Source organism: Ptiloglossa arizonensis, chromosome 9, assembly GCF_051014685.1.
Source record: "Ptiloglossa arizonensis isolate GNS036 chromosome 9, iyPtiAriz1_principal, whole genome shotgun sequence".
In the NCBI taxonomy this organism is placed as follows: domain Eukaryota; kingdom Metazoa; phylum Arthropoda; class Insecta; order Hymenoptera; family Colletidae; genus Ptiloglossa; species Ptiloglossa arizonensis.
The window spans coordinates 3,454,940-3,470,014 of record NC_135056.1 but is presented as its reverse complement, the minus strand read 5'-3'; the positions used below and the strand labels follow the sequence as shown (position 1 = coordinate 3,470,014).

The 15,075-nt window shown below is 32.1% G+C and overlaps 1 protein-coding gene across 3 annotated transcripts in view; it reads right to left on the bottom strand.

Annotated features, from left to right (window-relative positions):
- Positions 1-3,237: 3,237 nt before the first annotated feature.
- The window catches only part of LOC143151497 (unconventional myosin-XVIIIa), a 209,444-nt gene continuing 197,606 nt past the window's right edge, over positions 3,238-15,075 (bottom strand). For all 3 annotated transcript variants that reach the window (XM_076320673.1, XM_076320675.1, XM_076320674.1), the window contains 2 exons: positions 12,187-12,524; positions 3,238-4,297 (listed from right to left, as the gene is read on the bottom strand). In XM_076320673.1, the coding sequence (XP_076176788.1) occupies positions 4,291-4,297; positions 12,187-12,524 (345 nt within the window). In that variant the 3' untranslated portion in view covers positions 3,238-4,290. The remainder of the gene's footprint in view (positions 4,298-12,186; positions 12,525-15,075) is intronic.

Sequence of the window (15,075 nt, the reverse complement as noted above, 5' to 3'; positions counted from 1 at the left end):
TCTAAATACATAAAACTATTTTTAAAATACAAGAAATAGAATTTTTGCCGTGTAGGTAGTACAAGTTTTTCTTCACCATTTTTATCTTTTATTTTTTCTAAAATATGATTTTCCCGGTTAATTTATTGTCTAGATGAAAGCCTAGGTATTTGACATTTGTTAATTGTGGAATGGGTACGTATGTGATTTTTTCTGAACTCGTTTCTCTCATCTTGAATATAATATGATTGCATGTACCACACAAACGCACACACAATACCTATTTTATTTTAATGCTGATATTATCCCAGTTGCCATACGATGTATTTGTTCGATAATAGTTAGGGGCAAGATTGAGTAGTCACGGGTTTGTTATAGAAAAGAATGTAGTTCAGTGATTTTTCCTAATTAATTACTAGTTCTGTAATTCTTTATAATAGTTTATACATTTATAAAGACACTTTGCAAGTAGCTTTATTCAATGTAGTGGTTTATTTTTAATAAGAATATTTACAAGCCTAAGAGGAATAAAACAACGTGGACACAATTGAGTGAATATTGTTTTCCCGACTAATTGTAAGTTGAAGCTTATAGAATTTACATTGCTTCAAATTTCTACATATTTATGCTGAATGTACATCTAATGGAATTCTCTACCCAATGTAATGGATTCTAGTCAGCCTTAAGGTTCTCATTATTTTAAATGCAATCGTTTCTTAGAATATTTCGAGAACGGACAGGGTAAAGTCGAGATCAATGACACCTCAATTTTCTTTAAAGAAATTGTAACTCCGACCTCAGGGTCTTCGTCACGGCGTAACCGTCTAAGCCAGATTGAGATTGTATCATAACTTTGTAACATTCAGATCACAAGACTTTGTACAATTCGCAAAATTATAGTTAAAAGTTATATTTTAATCTGGTTCACATTTTATTAACAATTTGTTGATCCAACACCTCTCCATCCCCATTAGTTTATCGTTGGGGGCGTAGTCTTTGGGTACGCACAAGTGTATTAGCTATGCACACAGGGTATAAGTTTGATTGTAATTCGTATGACCGCAAAACAGTCAGATTCTGCAAGACTTCCCCCTACTCGTGGGACTCGTAGCGGTTGTAATAAATCGCATGCGAACTTATGAGTTGATCTAGCGGGGAAAGCTCGAACAAGATGGCCGCCGCTTCGTAGGGAATCCCATTCAAGCTCACCGAATGGACCGTGTTTGTTTAGGGGGACACCACCTTGAGACGTCAAAGATTAAGTAATGTTAGGGAACGTTTTGATAGGTAAGGGTTGTATGAAAAGTTTAGTATTTTTTGGAAAATATAAATGGTAAATTTCAGCTTTATTATTCCATTTTTTGTTGAATAATAATTTTAACAAATGGTGAAGTTATTCGTTGTTCTCAAAACTTCTTCTAGTAGAAAATTGATTGCTGATCGTCACAGTTGGCAAGGAAGGTCTGAAATAAAAAAATGTTATTGATTCATAAACTATAAATTATTATCTGAAATGTAATGTTCTCGGTAATTATTACATAATGTTGATAATTGTGGAAATGATCACAGTTTGAAGAAAAAGCAGTTGTTTTTACTCCTAAAGACTAATTTCAAACGCTTATAAAAAAATTAAATAATTGAGGTAACAGCAAAATCTTACGCTATGTTATAGAATATTTTATGCAAAATATCTCTACTCTTTTAAGCAAATTGAATATGTAGTGCTGAAGATTATTTGACGATCAAATTGAAAAATGTGTTAAGAAAATTGCAAAAGAACTTTTAAGATATTTTTGCTCTCTGATAAGGTAAGACTTTTTTAACGTTACCTTCAGGTAGCTATTTCAGGTCCATATAGTGATCCTTTTGCCTCGCAAAAACCGTTACTGTCTCTTTTTGACTTGCTCTAACAATAAGGAGTTCTTTTCCATCATATAGCAGTTTTACATGTCACTTGTCCATTGTTCAGCAGTAGTTATGGGTAATTGTTCCGATCGTTAAATTCATTAATTGCATTATTAATAAAATGTTGCTGTAGTCGTCGTTAAAGTTATTTTGTGTGAAACAATCTTCAAATTGTTTTAACAGTTCGTTCAAGTTGTGGTCCTCATAAATTTGACGAATCGCATTTTGAATAATTTATAGTACGGAATTTTTGTGTACATAATATTCTAAAGCTTCCACTGATTTTATCATTCGCCAAGAACTCTAGGAAAATGTGCTGGAATACATATTTAGTGCTGAAGATTTTTATCCGTTAAGACTTTATGAAAAAAGTAGATCGTATTACTTTCCTCATTGCCTCCTTACAATAGGAATTTCTTCTAATATCAAGGTCATAATATACCATTAATTTGTTTATCAATTTATCTGTCAATTTTTCTTTACTTTCCAAACGATTATTCATTTTCTTTACATTTTACGACCGAATTCCCATTCCTTTTTGCACATAGTCTATGCACTTTTTCTTCCGACTTAATTCGTCTCCATAAGGTTTAATATCAACTATAGCTTACACGTCTTGTTGTTACCATATTTTACGTAGTTCGTGTACATTACAGAATACTTTTTTTGTGAACTTGCAAACATTTCCTTTATAGCGTTAACTTCCATGTTCCCTGACGATCCTTTATGGTTGACAGAACACTTTTTACACGAGTCTTTTTTCAAATATATTCAGGCGTTAAAGATACTTTTTTCTCAAATTTTATAGCTTTTACAGTGAGCAGATTTGACAAAATCAACCACTTCTTCATTGTAATGCCCAGTAAGAGTAGAAACTCCAAAGACTGAAGAAAATCCTTGTCTTTTCTAAGTTTCATCGCCGGAGACCGTTAATTCTGGACCATTTTCCTTTCCTTGAAAAATCTTTTTTATTTATTTTAAGAAAATAAAACAAAAATTCGACTTTTTTTTTAACCGTCAGAATGGTACCTTCCTTTAATTTAAAATCGGATCAAATAGTTCGCAAATATTTCTTGTTAATTAAACGTATCCGTATTCGACGAATATTTAAACTCGTTTTTCCGAAAAAGGACTCGTACAAATAACTTTGTATAACATGTTCGATTTATTTTTACACAACATTTTTATATTGAAAACAGAATGAAGCGAATTATTAAACCGTTTCTTCCATTTTGTCAAAATTATTTGTTATTTTTAACTTCTTAATCTTATATTTATTATTCGTTAATTTCTAACATTACGAATTATGTAATAAATTCGATAGGATTTGGGAAAAGAAAGGGACAACTGAAATAATTAAATAAGATATCTGCATTTTACAAAGCAATAAGTTACACGTGTGTCCTTATAAGAAACTGAAGAATTGAGTCGTGGATCGCACTTTGTAATGTAAATTGTAAAGAGTAACCGAAATACTTGGCTGGGTAGCAACGTGTTAAGAATCGTGTTTTTCACTTTTTTATGAAGAAGTAAGGCGGTATTTCGTTTCCGTTTACGTTGTATACATAAACTTGACGCAATTAAACAACGTTATTGGAAAGTCAACGATGTTGGTTACTGAACGCATAAATGTGTTCGCTTCGACGTTACAGCATTCAGAAGTTCGATTTCTTTTGGAAGGTGACTGGGATAATGACATTGTCGACGAAAACTACTGTTGGGCAAAGCAGCACCAAAACGCATATTGAAAAGCAAAATACCAAAAGCCATGATATTGACGTTGCCTGCAAATTATAATTAGCACCTACAAACTTTGTTATCGTTATAAGCTAAAGGGCTTCAAGTGAAATCATTCGAGGATTTATACAAAATGTTGATGACTGCTCGATGCTTCTGTTTGTATTTAAAAATTTCGTATTAATAATCTCAGGCTTCGGTAAATTATACACAGTTCGTACTTTGATTTTCATATTTCATATTTTGATTTACTATTGCGAAAATAATACTTTGATATCGATCCTCAATGGTGACGATATTATCAATGAGAAACTATGTTTGTCTATCCTGAACTAGCATATTTATTTATAACATTTTCATTGTTTATTTTAACTCGCCCCCTTGTCACTTTTTAACTTAATATGTTCACTATCCTTTGTCAGGACGGTTTTTACTCAAGAGTCCCTGAGCCATATACATACGAGTCAAGACAGCTTTGACTTAAGAAGCTTATGACTTTCTGGGACGTGCGAGTGACACCCGTTTTTGTTTATGGTGAGAGTGAACGTGTTAATTGTTGATCGACGCATTGATAAATAATGACTTATTAAGGAGTTCCTCGGCTATGCGTACATTAGTTGGTTCTTCGTTCTTGCTCTCATCGGACTCGAGATCCAACACCGATTCGGATCAATCACTAGAAACAAGCAAAAATGAAACTTATGTAAATAAGATGCGCCATTAAGAAAACGAATTATTACATAAACGTTGTTACATAGTTTCATATTAGTTGTTTCGTCGGCATTGAAACCAAAACTCTATCGCATCGAAAGTATGTTCCATGAGGAAAAACAAAAGGAAAGAGATAAGAAGAGTAATGCGACGTATTGCATAATTTTATAAGTTGTTAGTACATTCTTAGAGTGCGGGATAAAATGACAGTGTTACATCTTCTAACAAAATTACGTGTAATGTACTAAAATTGTTAGTGTACCAGGCGTATTACATTTAAAAGAGCAATATGATTGGCGCCTCTTATTGATAACCGATATTGATTTAGTTCAGTTGCATTTTTACAAGTTCGCAGAACGACATATTAATTAATTATATTTACATTTTTCCTATCTAATTCTGCATATAATCGTAAACAATCGACACATTACAAAATGAATAGTTTATAAAATAAAATTGAGAATTGGTTTGCGATGGAACACCAACACGCAGCGCCTTATATTTTTCAAATTCTGAAATATTATACGTATAAAATACTAGATGAATTTGCTTAAACAAAATGATACTGACGCACTTTGAGCGATTTTGTGTCTTACACTTTCTGTTAGTAACAATCAAACTATTACAATAGTGTTAGATATTAGATTGATTTGGGAAATAACTCAATTACGAATCGAGAAATGTGTCGATATCGAAATGAAATTTTATCATATTTTTTGAGACGAGAAAGGCATTCTTTCGTAAAAAAATGGCAAAATTAGTTAAAACAGAAGCTTTTGAACAGCATGAGACTTATTTAGAAAGTGGAAAATGTGCCACTTTACGTGTAACATTTAATAGAAAAGAATGCTTTATCTTTTGTGCAAAAATATTTTTGCAATGACCTGCCTGTTTATTCGATCTCAATGCAAGTGAAAATGTGTACAATAAAAAGTGACACGTACGCACAGGAAGTTTATTTTATGCTTGTCTCTGGTTGTTTGTCGAACGTTTTTATTCTGACAGTAGGCCAAATCATCGCTTGTATGATTTGCTTCAGAAAATATAGGACTCAAAAATTTGAAATTTCTTTTCCATAAATTCCTAATTTGATATTGTAACAATAATATGTAATTGGTCCCATACTGAAATTCACTGCTGAATTGATTAATATTAACAGTAACATTGTCGTACATTACTGTTTAATCAACATTATCACAGTATAATGGTACCATTTTGTTTGTGGATACATACTAATACATTTTATTATATTCCATTAGTCAAAAAGGTTCTGCCAACAATGTACTAATTGGGTACAATCCCGCGCTGGAAGTGTTGCTTCATAAAATGTTAATAAAATTATAGCTCGTTAATGTAAACGGGACAATCGACAGATTTATATTGTAAAAGTTTATATGCGTTTTTCTCGAAACATTGCAATTACAAAAGAACTTAACCAATTGACTTGAAATTTAATAGAAATACTATTTATAACATTCCACATCGTATTATGAGTGGCTTTTTAAATATTTAATTCTCTTTATTATTTATACTAAAACGAACAATTACTTTCACAAAAAATAAGCTTTGAACTATTAATATACGATTTCCAATAAACAAAAAAAAAAAGGAAATTGTAAAATGCTCTCGTGATACGAAAAAGTTACGTTTTATTGTTTCCAATAATTTTTATCGATTGCAGAATTTTCACTGTGGAGACATGCGCGGAGTGTAGAAGTTTGTTGGAATAACAATAACGACTTCAATTTTTAATATTTTTTGACGTATGATACATGAAAATGTTTTTCAAATCTTATTTTCGATATATATTAGGAATAAATAATATTATTTTGCAATTTATAACTTATCTACACCTTCAAAAACTATCACATTTATCGTCTGACAAATACTTATACGGAGTTAGGCGTGTAAAAGATACTTTAATTCTGTACAAGCATTAGTCGCACCTAAAGGTGTAATGAATGACCGACATACATCGGAAAAGATACTATAATGATTTCTTTGTTGCATAATACATGTGAATAAATTATTACTTTTTTTTAGAGTATGTTATATTTTTGTCCGATCTAGTTTATATAGTGTTACGTTTAAGTGAGATCGATGAAATATCTTTCGCTGAATTGAAGTTGCCAAAAAAATGTTTGTAGAAAAGTTGTTTGCCTTAAAAGAGCACGTTATATAGTATAAATAGTTTTTGTATAGGTGGAACGATGGTTAATATTTTTAAATGGAACTACATATTTTTTTATTTATAATGTGACAGCGTTTGTGGAGACAAATTTAATCCTAGTGCCCAATACAACAGAGAAGTCAGATCAACTATCAGATCATATTAGACCGATTCAATTTTTGACCAGATTTTCCTTATATGGAAATGATACTAATACAGTAACAAATATAAGAAGTTATGAATTATTTTAAGTGATATTAATGATCGATTTTAATTTTTATTTAGCATTATTTAATTTGTAATAACAAAAATTGACTAATCATATTTTCATGTACCTTATTCTTCAAAATGTCCACCAATGTTAATAATTCATGCTTGTATATAGTTTTTTAAAAAATTATGTTTCGACATCTTTTAATATTTCATTATTTACTTTTACGTGTGTAACTGATTCGTGTGCATAAGTCGGCGAAATTTTTGATGAGTGTCTGGAAAACTATTTATTTCATACAATCCTGCAGGAAAATTCGTAAAAAACAAGATGGCGGTCAAATAACTCCAAAGATGTTGGTAAAGTATTAATTTTCATTGAATTTAAGAAAACAATAACTAATACCAACAATTTGGTATAGTGCTGGATATATAATCGACAAATAATCACATTTTATTTTTTTCAGAGAGATCTTAATTTTTAAATAGACACATTGGTTCCAACGTGACGGAGCCCTTGTTCACTACGCTGCACCAGTTTAGAATTAGATTAATGATAATTTTCACGATAAATCAATTGGACATGACAAACCAGATGAAGATATTAAAAGGTGTCATAAAACAATTTTTATAAAAGTTATAAACATGTTTCTTAACAGTGGTGGACATTGGTGGAGGTTTTGAAAGATAAGGTATTTAGAAACATTATTAAACATTTTTTGTCATTACAAGTTAAATAGCGCTAAGTAAAAATTAAAATCTACTATTTATGCCTTTTAGACTAATTTATAATTTTCATATTTGCTACGGTATTGACATTCTTTCCATATCAGGAACATTTGATCAAAAATTTAATCGGTCTGATAGGAGTAGATAGTATAATCACGTATCGTAGAATTTAGCTTGACCGACTATTCATGTGAAGCTGACTTTTCTATTATTACGTTTACTAGGATTGAATTTGTCTCAACAAACGCTATCCCATGAATAAAAAATTACTTAGCTCGATATAAAAAAATCAACTTGACCTAAAAATTTCTCGCACTATTTCAACTATATAGAAACTATTTACACCACATAATGTGCACCTTCAAGTCAAACAACTTTTGCATGAATATTGTTTGGTAATTGCAATCTCGGGTCAGATATATAGTATATTTAAGTAACTTATGCTTAAATTTTCACTTAAACATAACAACTTTTATGATTCTTTGTAATGTCTATAATGATCTGTTCTGTTTGAAGACAGCGTTTTCAGAGTATTTCTCATCTAGTAACAAAATATTTGTCAAACATTGTGCAATCATTACTGCCAATAAAGTTTTAATAAATAAGTGGTTGTCTTTGGAGTTGGTTTTTATTTAGATTAGATTACTACCATCGTAGAGCAAACCCCAGTAGGGGGAAAAACGTTTTCTTTCAAATTTTCGAGTCTAATATTAGCAATCGTGATGAGCAAAGGAGCTCATTTTGAGTCTTTTTTCTCTAAATAGTGAAACGCTGTAAGATCAGGTTCCTATTTTGTGTTAAGCATTCTCTTAACTATGAAGTATGTTAGATTATTGCTAAGCCACATAATACACTCCTGGATAATCCCCGCATATCTCAGTGTGTCAAAACTAAAGTGGCACACACGTATTCCTACAATATTGATCATTATCGTTGAAAATATGCTACTTAACGGATGTTTGTTTCTAGCGCCGCAAAGTGAAGTTGTTATACGTTTATATTGATTTGGAATTTACGACTGTATACTTGGCAGTTTTAAAAGGAACACATGAGGTAAGGTTTTGTAATAATTTCAGTCTTAACAGTATAATGTACTGTGAGTGTAATATAATGGTAAAAAGTAAATAGTTCATTGCAATACGAAACAATCATATGTAACAGTCTCATATTTCTACCACATTAAAAAATTTATTGGTAAAAATAAAACATACACTGCACGATAAACCTATATATGACCACTCCCAATTTTGAGAGTTTCAATATGTTATCAAAAATTATTCTTTTCTTATAAACTGATATTTCCAAGTATTTTAATGCTCCAAAAAATAAGTTTGAGCTTACTCTTTAGTGGTTGTTATTAATAAAAGTCGGTTTTCATACCGTGGCAAAATTATATGACTATTTCTATGAAAGGAATATTTATTAAACAATATTTCACAATTCAAAATTTATGAGTTTTATTAAGCAGTTCATAATAAATAACGGAGACAACATTGATTTCACAATTAAACAATGATCATTTGTTGTTAATGATATCATAAATGCGGTCCTTCGTGGAAATTATTAATTTTTGGTACAATGCGTGTTCAAGACTCTGTAAGGCGACGAAAATTGTGTTTTTTCAGTTGGTCAACTTATTCATATTGCGAATTGTTTACGTAAATATAACGTACTAGTATAGCCCATGAGTTTTTTATTGGGCTAGGCTTTTTTAATAATTGTATACATTATTGATTAAATTAAGCTTTCATAACGTTGCTCCTGTGTAGAGCTGTATTGTTCCGTTAATACACAAGAGTTTTTCGACAAAAAAGTTTCATAAGTAGCATCATTTGATTTAAACTTAATGACTTTGAAAAAGGACAAGATCAAATTATGCAAGTTTGTCAAGGAGCGGTATAAGGCAGATTAAGGGTTCCTGACACCGACTTTAGTCACTATTCAAATAACGAGCTGTAGATCTTAACACTGACTTTAGTCCATTCTCGATACCTTATATTGCATTCGCAGTACAATCACTTGAATACTGTATATAAAATGGACACCTATCCGTACACTGGAACAAAAGAGTTAAATTGACCTATGGATGTAATGACCATCGAGTGAATATTATTCTTTGATCTGGTTTCCTGATCTTGTCGAATTCAATGTTTTTTGAATTACAAAAGAGTTTACCGTATCTACCCCCATTGTCCGAATACCCCAATATCCGAGTATTTTATAAAATTATTCAAATATTCTGTTATAAGAACAGCGTTTCGTACTGACGAATGCTTTCTTACATATACTCTTGTATATATATACTGTGTTTTTAAAAGTGAACAAATTGTAATCATAGCAATTTAGTACGAAGCTAAATAAACTATACCGTACAGATACCGCACGGTATAACTAATCGAAAACGTGTAGCTTTAAGTATTAGGGCAATAAAGTTAACGAGAATACATGGCGTCGAAAACACTGCAATCGCAGATATTAAAAACCAACAACTTGGTATTGAAAACTATATGCAGTATATACATTCTTCAGATGCTGATACTGGTAGGAAAGTAATTAACGAATGTAAAAAGTAAGTGTTGATAAAGTTGCATTATAATGGTTTCTTCAACGAGGAAATGAAGGCATACTAATATCTGAACCTATTAAACGTGAGAAAGCTCTAGAGTCGAATGAAAGAAGACACAAATGTTAAAACAGGTAATGATTGTTTAACAATATTCAAAGCACGTCACGATGTCGCACAACTGGATACCTGCGGAGAAAAACGTTCAACAGATAGTACCGCTACAGAAACCTTTAACAAATTTAGACTTTAATAAATTTAAGCGATGAATATAAGGTATACAATGCTAACGAAACTGGTATAAATTGGACACTACCGCAAAAAACTTTAATTTTTTTTGCGAATGATTAGCACTTGATCGCAAAGTTATTAAGAATCGCATTACTGCAGTTCTTTGTGTGAATGTTACTGTACGTCATCAATTTCTAATTCTGATCATTGGAAAAAATATAAAAATCCATCCGATTTGTTTTAAAAATGCGAATACGAGTCCAATGTCAATTGTATATGAAAATTAGACAAATGCTGGGATGAATAGTAACATTTTCTCTCAATGGTTTGAGAATATTTTTATATCAGTGATTAAATGTCAATTAAAAAATGGTCATAAAAAAACATTCTTGCTGATGGATAAAGCTAGATCGTATTCTACGAATACATGTGAAATTCGTAACGAAAAGATAAATTTACAAATGTAATGTATTTTTTATCTAAAGCGACTTCACTTATGCCGTGATCTAAACCAAGAAGTTATTTTATGGTTCAAACAAATAACTATACAGAAAAAATTTGGTTTGTAAATTTTTATTTACATTTCATTGTAATACTGCTAAGAAAGTAACAGAAATGTTATATTATTGTTGCGTGGTAGCGAATATGTGGTACAGCATTAAAAATGCTGTTATAATATTGAAAATATTGAGAAAAGCTTGAAGAAAACATTTATTGAATGAATCTGAAAAAATTAATGAACAAGAAAAAATAATAGAAAGAGGATTTTGAAAAAAGCCGCTACATTGCGTAGAATACCAGGATGTGATAATTGCGATAACAATGATGTAATGGAATTGCTTCAAATATTATGTCCATTAAGTTAAAATAATAAGCGAAATTAATGATGAGGATCTGAGGAATGATAATGATGCCTTCTCACGTTGGAGCATTTGGAGCATTTAAAAGGGAACTTCAGTGGTTTAAGTGAAGTCTTAGTATATAGTATTTATGCAAATAATAAGCAATATGAGTAAGTTGACCAACTATAATTCCATGAATCATTGCATTTATGAAGTTTTTTAAGAACAATAGATCACCAATTAATTATTTATTAATGTTGTTACTGTTGTTTTTTATGAACTCGTATGTCGAATTGGTTACGTAAACAATCACCACTTCAGATGCTAAGAAAAAAGTTAAAAAGAGACAACAAAGGCCACTAAGGGTGAACTGTTCAGTGTTTCTTATGTCGGATGTAGACACATATGGATTATGTAGGTCAGAGAGCAAAGTATATGTACGTGATTATTGTAAATTATGTAATTTTTTATTTATTGTTATTTAAGTGTCGATTTCAGTTTCATAAATTAGTTTTTTTATAAAGTATTAAACTATATCATATTACTATTTGATTTTGATTTTCTTTAAAAAAACATTGAAAATTAAAAAATTCTGCAAGGTCTACAAGATTTACTTATGCAACACATTTCATATGAAACTGCCTGTAATTTCTCAACTTATTTTCTTAACTATAACTATTCTGTAGCTTTCTAGATACAAACAAAGTGACAATCTAATATTTCTCTCTTCTCTATTCTTCTATATTTTATCTCTAGTACGAGTTAAATTTGTTTTAAGAAAGCTTTTCTTTTGGATAGTTAAGATTAACGAGAACTTAAAAGAATCCACACCAATATACTTTTATCGCTCGAAGTATATTGGGTTAGTAAAAGTTACGAGGCTTACTAACAATCTTAGTGCATCGCGATGTTAGCCAAGTACCGGTTTGTCCACTCACTCTAATTTCTCGTTACTAACAAAACTCCTAAAAATTCAACAATAATCCACGGCTTTAGCCTTGGCTAATAACAAAGTATTATATTATTATTATCAAACTATACATTTGGTCTTAACCGATAATACAGTTTGTGCAGGTCGTAGACACTTTGCATCTAAACTGAAATATTACCTATCGCTGTTTTCGGTCGTTGCTTCTTCGCTACAATCCAAATCAAGTTCACCCTGAATAGCGCTTTGCAAATCGTCGATTCTTTGAAGCGCTAATCTGAGATCATCTCTGGCAACTTTGGTCTCTGCTTCTGTAGCCGCAAGAGATTTTTCCAATTCACGGCGAGCACGTGTAGCTTCTTGTTCACGCGATAGTGCTGCATTAGCTTCTTCTCTTCCTTCACGTAACGATCTTTGCAATCTTCTTGCAGTGTCCTGAGCAGTCTGTTCCTTCGTTCTCAGTAATGCTGATTCGATTTGCAGTTTTTCCAAATTTTCTTTTAATCTTGCTATTTGAGTCTGTAACAAAACAGAATTGATCAAATGATTTAAAGAATTGCATCCTCAACACACTATCAACTGGATGAGGAGGTGTCCTTGTTTCTAAGCGCGAGGTATTGTATTAGGATTATCATGTTTATAGTAGCCTGAAACTAAAAATAATACCGGTAACACTAGATAAGACTTGATTTTAAAAAGACATTTATAGACAGAGTGTTTAATCGGTAAAATATCTCATGAGGGATAAAAGTTATTAAGAAAATGCTTTTCCAAAAGTTGTTTAGTATCGAAGGGGATATTAGTTGGAATAAATTACTTTTTTTAAATATAGTGGTGGGAGTAGTATCAAGGTTACGTTAATTTTTTAAAAATTGGATCCTGTATTTTTTTTATTCATAATATAGCAGCATTTAACGAAACGAATACAATGATCTACTACATATCATTTCATGCAGTAAAACAACAAATCAATTTTATAGAAGTTAATTTAAAATAACTTAATCTTAGTATCATTTTTATATTGTATAAATATCACCATGGAATCTTTTTCCAGACTTCTCCTGGTACTTCGTCTATTCCCACTACTTTGCCATCCTTTATCTTTCCAATTACTTTTACTTCTTCTACTGTTCCTTACACCACTCTCTCTTCCACTCCGCTCAGCAGCTCCATGAAATAATTTTTGCATTGCTTCGCTGTTATTCTCTCTCCTGTCCTTTCTCTTCTCTTCCTATATTTATTTAGCACCTTCCATACCTTCTTTGAACTCCCTCTTCAATCTTTCTCACTCCTTTTTCTTCTTCCTTTTATCAAATATACATTTCTTTATGTTCATATCTTGCCCTTGTGTATTCTTCTCTTTTCGCCTTTCCCTTTCTCCACTTCCTTGCATTGTTCTTCTTCTCCCAATACTCTTTACTCCGCCATCCTCGTTTCTCTTCTTCAGTTTTTTTCTTCCTCTAGCACTCCTCTAATTCTCTTCATGTCCCTTTCCACTTTGTCTTTTGTAATTCTTTCCCCTCTCCTTAATACTCCTATCCGATTTCTAAATCTTTGAATTCTCTCCCACTTCCAACACCCTTTCCTTGATCTTCTATTCTCCGATCCCCTTCTATTTTTTTTCACCCTTTCCCTTCCTCTAATCTTTATTATTAATGGAAAATGATCTAAATCGACTTTGTTTCCTATTTCTGTACTTTCTATTCTTCCTCTTCCTATTATCACATAATCTATCACTGATTTCTCCCTTGCTCCTTCGTATGTGAATTTATTCCTCTCATCTCCCTTAATATTACCATTTACTATCGACAAACCCATTTCCTCTCTTATCCTAATCAGCTTCTTCTCTCCCCTATTTATTTTTCCATCTGTTGAGCTTCTACTTTCCACATCCTCCTCTGTCTTCTCTTCTTCCTATCTAACTCTTCCTCCTAGCTGTCTGGTTTGCTCATTAAAATCTCCTCCGATCAGAACCTTTTTTTCCTCTTCCTTCCCTTCCACCCACTCTCTAATTTGGTTTATCTTTTCTTTCACGTCTCCCTCCACATACAGCCCGGCAATTATCTATTATCACTTCGTTATTACATATATTATCACTTATTTTTATTATCACTTCAGCATAACTTTTATTATCACTAGCATCTCACTCTCATTCATACTATCCTCCTTGATTCCCCCATAGCTCCCTTCCTATTTTTCTTCGCGCGTCTTGTCTTATTCACCTATATCCGTCAGGCAGTCTACTTCTTATTCTTTTCCATTCTTTCTCTTCGATCCATGTTTATGTTAACACCATCATCTTCCATTCTTTCAATTCTTTCCAAAAATTTGTGTCCCTATGTTCCAACCTCGCCACATTTCAAAATGCCAACTTCCATTCTTCAGCCTCTCTTCCCTCCTCTTTCGCGTCCACCTCTGTTCTTCCCCCATTCCACCATTCCTGTTTATAGATATTTTCCCATATCTTACCAGGACCCGTTTTCCTTCTTTCCTTTCTTTTTCTGCTATTTGTCTTAACTCCAGCTCCAATCGATATAATTATACATACAATCTTTACCGATCTTCCAATATTCCGGTGTATAAGGCAGGGTCTGCTACGATGCTTTACTGATGAGTCCACTAGCAGGTTCGGGATGAAACGCTGCTAGCTCCCCCCTTCCTTTTCCTTCATTGATCACCTTAGTTAGCGCCAGAAACTATCATCATAGTTTCTCTTTGTATCTCCAACTCCCAGCACAACATTTCTGCTAATACTTCGGCGTTTGTTGCTTTCATCTTCTCGCCTCTTCTTTTCTCTGCCACACCTTCTTTATCTTCCTTTTGGGGCCCGATTCCCCTCCCTTGTTGCACTATACTTCTGAGCTTTCTTTCCTTCTCTCTCTCATATTACCTCGCGTCCTTCTCTTCTTCTTTTCTTTACTTCTTCCTGCCCGTAGCTTTTCTCCTTCCTTCGTGATCTTTCTTGTTTCTTCGCTCATCGCTCCATGATCACTTCCTATCCTACTCGCCAGATGGCTCCTTCTCCGTTCTTTGTCATCTTTCTACATAACTTCCAAATTTTCACTTTACT